The 5,591-nt window shown below is 38.8% G+C and overlaps 1 protein-coding gene across 2 annotated transcripts in view; it reads left to right on the top strand.

Annotated features, from left to right (window-relative positions):
- Window positions 1–5,591, top strand: part of DDX21 (DExD-box helicase 21) — a 29,266-nt gene that overhangs the window by 9,035 nt on the left and 14,640 nt on the right. For both annotated transcript variants that reach the window (XM_006148934.3, XM_014587971.2), the window contains 3 exons: window positions 124–241; window positions 2,337–2,522; window positions 4,976–5,121. In XM_006148934.3, coding sequence (XP_006148996.1) covers window positions 124–241; window positions 2,337–2,522; window positions 4,976–5,121 — 450 coding nt within the window. The remainder of the gene's footprint in view (window positions 1–123; window positions 242–2,336; window positions 2,523–4,975; window positions 5,122–5,591) is intronic.

Below are 5,591 nucleotides of genomic sequence, written 5' to 3'. Positions count from 1 at the left end.
TCCCTCTCACTGTCCCTCTCTGGTCTAATTAAAATAAGTAAAGATAAATATAATAACTCTAAAAAAAAAAAAAAGAAGCAAGTACTTCATAATACTTGGAATTCAATTCTTTTTCCTTTCCAGGTACTGGTTCTTACTCCTACAAGAGAGTTGGCAAGTCAAGTAAGCAGAGACTTCAGTGACATCACAAAGAAACTATCAGTGGCTTGTTTTTATGGTGGAACTCCATATGGAGGTCAAAGTAAGTAAATTCAGAAGTGGGGAAAGAAAATGCCATCCCTTGCATTCCTGAGTGCATTTATTATCTATATTTATCCACAGGCTGCAAAGGTAGTTTACCTGAACCCATGAAGACAGAATTACCCCTGGGATCTAGAAAGCCAAAATGCAGGGTTTCTTTTTATCTATCAGCATCCTGGGTCTGTGCTTCTGTTTTATCCTTGCTTCTTTCTTGTTCTGGTCAGGCTTTCTTTTTGGGTCATAAAGGCAAAATGTTGTAACACTTAAGTATTGTATTCTTTCTGTTCAAGATCTTAAGACTTTTTTTTTTTAAGAGAGATTTTTGCTATAGGGTATGTGTCCTCACAGGAGAGACAGAAAGACAGAAAGTGAGAAATCACCCCCTGGGGTGATGGCCACACTGCAGTCCCTTCTCTGTTTTCCTATTGGGATTTTAGGCACACATGCCCAGTGTGAGTATTTTTTGTTGTTGTTTTTGTTTTGTTTTGTTTGAGAGGTTTTTGCTATAGGGCGGGCACGCTCGCCAGAGAAACAGAAAGTGAGAAATCACCCCCTGGGGGGATGGCCACGCCACGATCCCTTCTCCATTCTCCTCTCGGGATTTTGGGCACACATGCGCGCATGCCCGGTGCCTGGTGTGAGTTTTAAGGCACCAGGTCCAGGATTTGAACTGCAGTTGACTACATGTGAGTTTAGGATGTAGCCATTATATTATTTGCTGGTCCCTGAATTTTTTTTTTTTTAAAGAATTATTTATTGGGGACCAACAAATGGCATAACGGTTATGTTACTGGACCCACATGGCCAGCTGCATGCAGTTCAAATCCTGGATCAGTGGCTTGAAACTCAGGCTAGGCATGTGTGTGCATGCCAGAAATCCCTAGACAGTGGAGGAGAAGGGATTGCAGCATAGCCATTCCTGACTGGGGTGTTATTTCTCACTGTCTCCCTGTCTCTCCAGCAACTGCATGTGCTTTGTAGCAAAAATCTCTCCTAAAAAGGGGGAGTTAATTAATTATTTTTTAAAAATAATTATTTATTTAATTTTATTGATTCGTTCATTTATTTTAATATGACCAGAGAGGGACAGAGAGAGATAGAGAAACAAGAAAGCAAGCTGCCAGGGCCAGGACTTGAACTGTAGTCAGCCATGTGGGGTGTCTTAATCACCACGCCACCTGCTGGTCCCTATTTTATTTATTTTTAATTTGACTAGGGGGAGAGAGAGAAAGGAAGACTGTAGTTTCAGAATTTGGACTGCCATCAACTGTGTGGGAATCCAGCGCCTTCACCACACCACCTGCCAGCCCCAATCTTGAAACTATTATGTAGAAGTAGGTAAATAATTCAGGGAGAGATTTTAGGCGTTAAAAAAGGTATTCACATTGAACATAAGGCTTATGATTCTTTCCATCTTGGCTAGAACAAACATAGGGTTTGGCATCAGAAAGGCCTGAATCTTATGTTCTGCTCAGAGAGCCAATGTGTAGCTATGTGCTTAAGTTCAAATTGTTTAATTGTTCTGCACTTTAGTTTCTTCATTTGCAAAATAAGGTCACTAAATCCACCCTGCAAAGGTGTTGTGGAGCTTGAATCCTATAGTGTGTGTAAAGTGCCTCGTATGATCCCTAAGTTGTAGTAGCAACTTAATAAAAAGCTATGTTATTACTATCTTATCTCAGTGATATTGAGCTCCTCCATTTTCTTGAACTGCTTTATACCTTATTGGAATAGTTGTTCTGTCCTGCCTGAAACTTTCTATACCTGCTTAGTTTATAGAAAGTCCCCATTTCTTTTAAGATTCATATTCTCACTTTATAAAACTTTGACACTTTTCTACTAGCCAAGGAGGTCATTTCTTTCCTGATGCTGCCATACCCTAAGGGTGCCTTTTACAATAATGTCACTTAATACACTTAACTATCACTTCTCGACATGTTTGTCCTACTAGTTTAGGAGCACTTTGAGTATCTTTATTATTTAGCATGTTACTTTGTCATTATTTAGAGTCAAAATACATTTAATTGGTATCCCAGACTGATAACTGGACTTATTTTTAAAAACCCTGCAAATCTTATCATGGGTGTTCTTTCCAGTTGAACGCATGCGGAATGGGATTGATATCCTGGTTGGGACGCCAGGTCGTATCAAAGACCACCTACAGAATGGAAAGCTCGATCTCACCAAGCTTAAGCATGTTGTCCTAGATGAAGTTGACCAGATGTTGGATATGGGTTTTGCGGATCAAGTGGAAGAAATTTTATGTGTGGCCTACAAGAAAGGTGAGCCCCAATGTCAAGGAAATGATAAAAGGAGCCAAAGAAGGAGTAGTGATTTAGTAGTATTCTAAGAGATGAGTGAAGTCTTCAAAAATTAGAAGAGGGCTTATTTTATTTAGAAAAACTTGCATTTTTTTTAAAGAAAAATTTAATGATTTTTTTTTCACCTAAACGCAATGGGGAAAGCTAGTGAAAGTAAAAGAAGAAAATTTCTGTAATCTACCAGCTTGGTGTACTTTGCTTTTGGTGGTTTTCTTTCCGACTTTTGTATATTATTGTGTGCATGTTTGTGTGTTTATTATAGTCTTACTGTATGTGTAAAAATTTAGCATAATCCATGAAGTAATTAGCCATAAATTAATTCTATCATTTGCCATTTTTAATTATAAATAACTGCATAGTCAATTTTTTTGTTTTAAGAATTCATTTAACTTTATTTTAATTAGACTAGAGAGCAACAGAATGTGTGTGGTTGGGGGACGTGAGAAAGCTATTTAACTTTATTTCCATTTGACCAGAGAGGGAAAGAATTGCGAGGTGAGTGAGAAAGCAAGCTGCCAGGTCCAAGACTTGAACTGGTTGGCAGTGTGGGAGTCCAGCAGTCTTAACCACCATGCCACTTGCCAACCCTCCCACAGTCGCTTTTATGTGTATAGATAGTTTCTCCCGTATCTCAGTATCTGGAATTGATTCTTTTTTGTTGTTGTTTAATTTTATTTCATTTGTTGTCATTATTTATTTATTTATTTATTTATTTATTTTGAATTGATCAGAGAGAGAGAGAAAGGGAGGAAAATGAGAAAGCAAGCTCCCAGGTCCAGGACTTGAACTGCAGTCAGCCTTGTGGGAATCCAGTTGCCTTAACCACTATACCACCTGCCTGGCCCCCTGGAGTTTATTCTTTTGTGAGAGATTTTTGCTATAGGGGGGCATGTGCTCGCTGGAAAGACAGAGATAGAAGGATTTGGGGCATGCACGCACCTGCGCCTGGTGTGAGTTTTAGGCTGCCAGGTCCAGGACTTCAACCATGGTTGACTGTCTGGGAGTCCACAACATAACCATTACACCATATGTTGGTCTCCTGGAATTGGTTCTTCTTTTTTTTCTCTTAAAGAATTATTTTATTTAAACTTTGTTTACTTATTTTAATTTGACCAGAGAGTGATAGAGTGAAAAATAGAGAAAGTGAGAAAGCAAGCTGCTAGGTCCGGGGCTCAGATTGCCTTTGGCTATGTGGGAATCCAGCACCCTTAACCACCATGTCATCTTCCGGTCCCCAGAATCAATTCTTTAGGATAGATTTCATAAATGGAATTACTGAATTAAAATGTATAAATAGTTCATGTTCCTCAATATACATTTTCATGTGCTCCTCAACAGCTGTGTCAGCTTACCCTAGCATTTGCAACGTATGAGAATTAATGGTACCCTTTTTGTTTTTGTGTTTTGCTGTTGGGTGTGTGAACTCATCACAGACAAACAGGAGAGACTTGTGCCTAGTGAGAAATCACCCCCTAAGGGGGGATGGCTATATTACAGTCCATTCTCTACTCTCTAGGGTTTCAGGCACACACATATGTCCAGTATGTTTTTCTTTCTTATATTTTTTCAGGAGGTTTTTGTCTTAGGCTCATGTACTTGCTGAGCAGAGACAGTGAAAGAGGGAAAGTGAGACATTACCCCCTAGGAGGGATGGCCACACCGCAATCTCTTCTCCTCCATTCTCATCCCAAGATCTTAGGCATGCATGTACATGCTCCCCACGTGAGATTCAAACCGTTGTGTTTCGGACTCAAACCACGGTTGGCCATGTGGCAGTCTAGTGACATAACTGCTATGCCATCTGCTGCTTTCTCCCTCATCCCCCATGTGTTTTTCAAGCCATCTGGCCCAGGATTCAAATTGCAGAGTTGACCATGTGGGATCCAGTCTCCTTAACCATCATGCCTCCTGGCTGGCCCTGTAATGGTATTCTTTAAATGCAGACAAACAAAACGCAGAGTCTGTATTCAAAGAATCAGTGGGGTGAGATTCTAACGTTATATTAAGGATATACTAGGGAGTGTAGATGAGAATAGAATCTGTCCGGGTGTTTATTATAGGTTATTTGCTTTGGATCCTATACTGGTTGGTTATTGGACTTCACGAATTGTTATCCAGTTAGTAGATCTTGGATATACTGGACATACTTCCTTCATGCTTCATAAAGCTCAATGGTCAGAAAGCAAAAGATGTAGAAACACTTCACTGTTTCAAGGATATTTATAGAAATTATTTCAGCAGGGTTTTTTTTTTTTTTTTTCCCCCTTCGAAATTCTGTCTTCCATCTTTTGTCCTGAATGCCTGGCTTGGCCTTGAGTGCATACTGATGAGTGTTGATGGACCTTGGGTGTACTGAGATGGAATATTATGGAAGCTTGTTTGGAATATTCATACTGTTTTTTTTCCCCCCAAAGATTCTGAAGACAATCCCCAAACATTGCTTTTTTCTGCAACTTGCCCTCATTGGGTATTTAATGTTGCTAAGAAATACATGAAACCTTCATATGAACAGGTGGACCTGATTGGTAAAAAGACTCAGAAAACTGCAATAACTGTGGAGGTAAATGATTCATTTAGTTGCCGGAATTAGCGTAAAATTGTATATTATTTTTCCCCTAATAGTGTTAAGATTATCAAATACAAACTCTTTTCCTACATAAATATCAAATCCATGTGAAAAGCCAAGTTAAGATTTTTATTTGAGTTATATGGTATCTGTGCTTTCTAAATTTTATCATCTGATAGCCTGACTTTATTAAAGAATCATATGGATTCTAAATCTGTTTGAATTATTTAAACGGAAATCACACTTGAAATTTGAACACTAGTGGGCAATAGAGAAATCTGGTACTTTGTGTTAGATTTATTTCATCTTAGGGTCCGGTACCTAGATGAATTCATTTTACCCAAGAAACACACGTGTACTGTAACTGGCTATGGCTTGCATTTTAAGTAGATAAAACGGCAAAACATAGGAACTTAACTTGTCAGTTATTTGGTTTCTGTAGCATTTAGAGGATGACATTTTTT

Source organism: Tupaia chinensis, unplaced genomic scaffold (assembly GCF_000334495.1).
Source record: "Tupaia chinensis unplaced genomic scaffold, TupChi_1.0 Scaffold000250_1, whole genome shotgun sequence".
NCBI classification, from domain to species: domain Eukaryota; kingdom Metazoa; phylum Chordata; class Mammalia; order Scandentia; family Tupaiidae; genus Tupaia; species Tupaia belangeri.
Note: the sequence above shows the minus strand (reverse complement) of the source record. Positions and strands in the feature narration are given on the sequence as shown.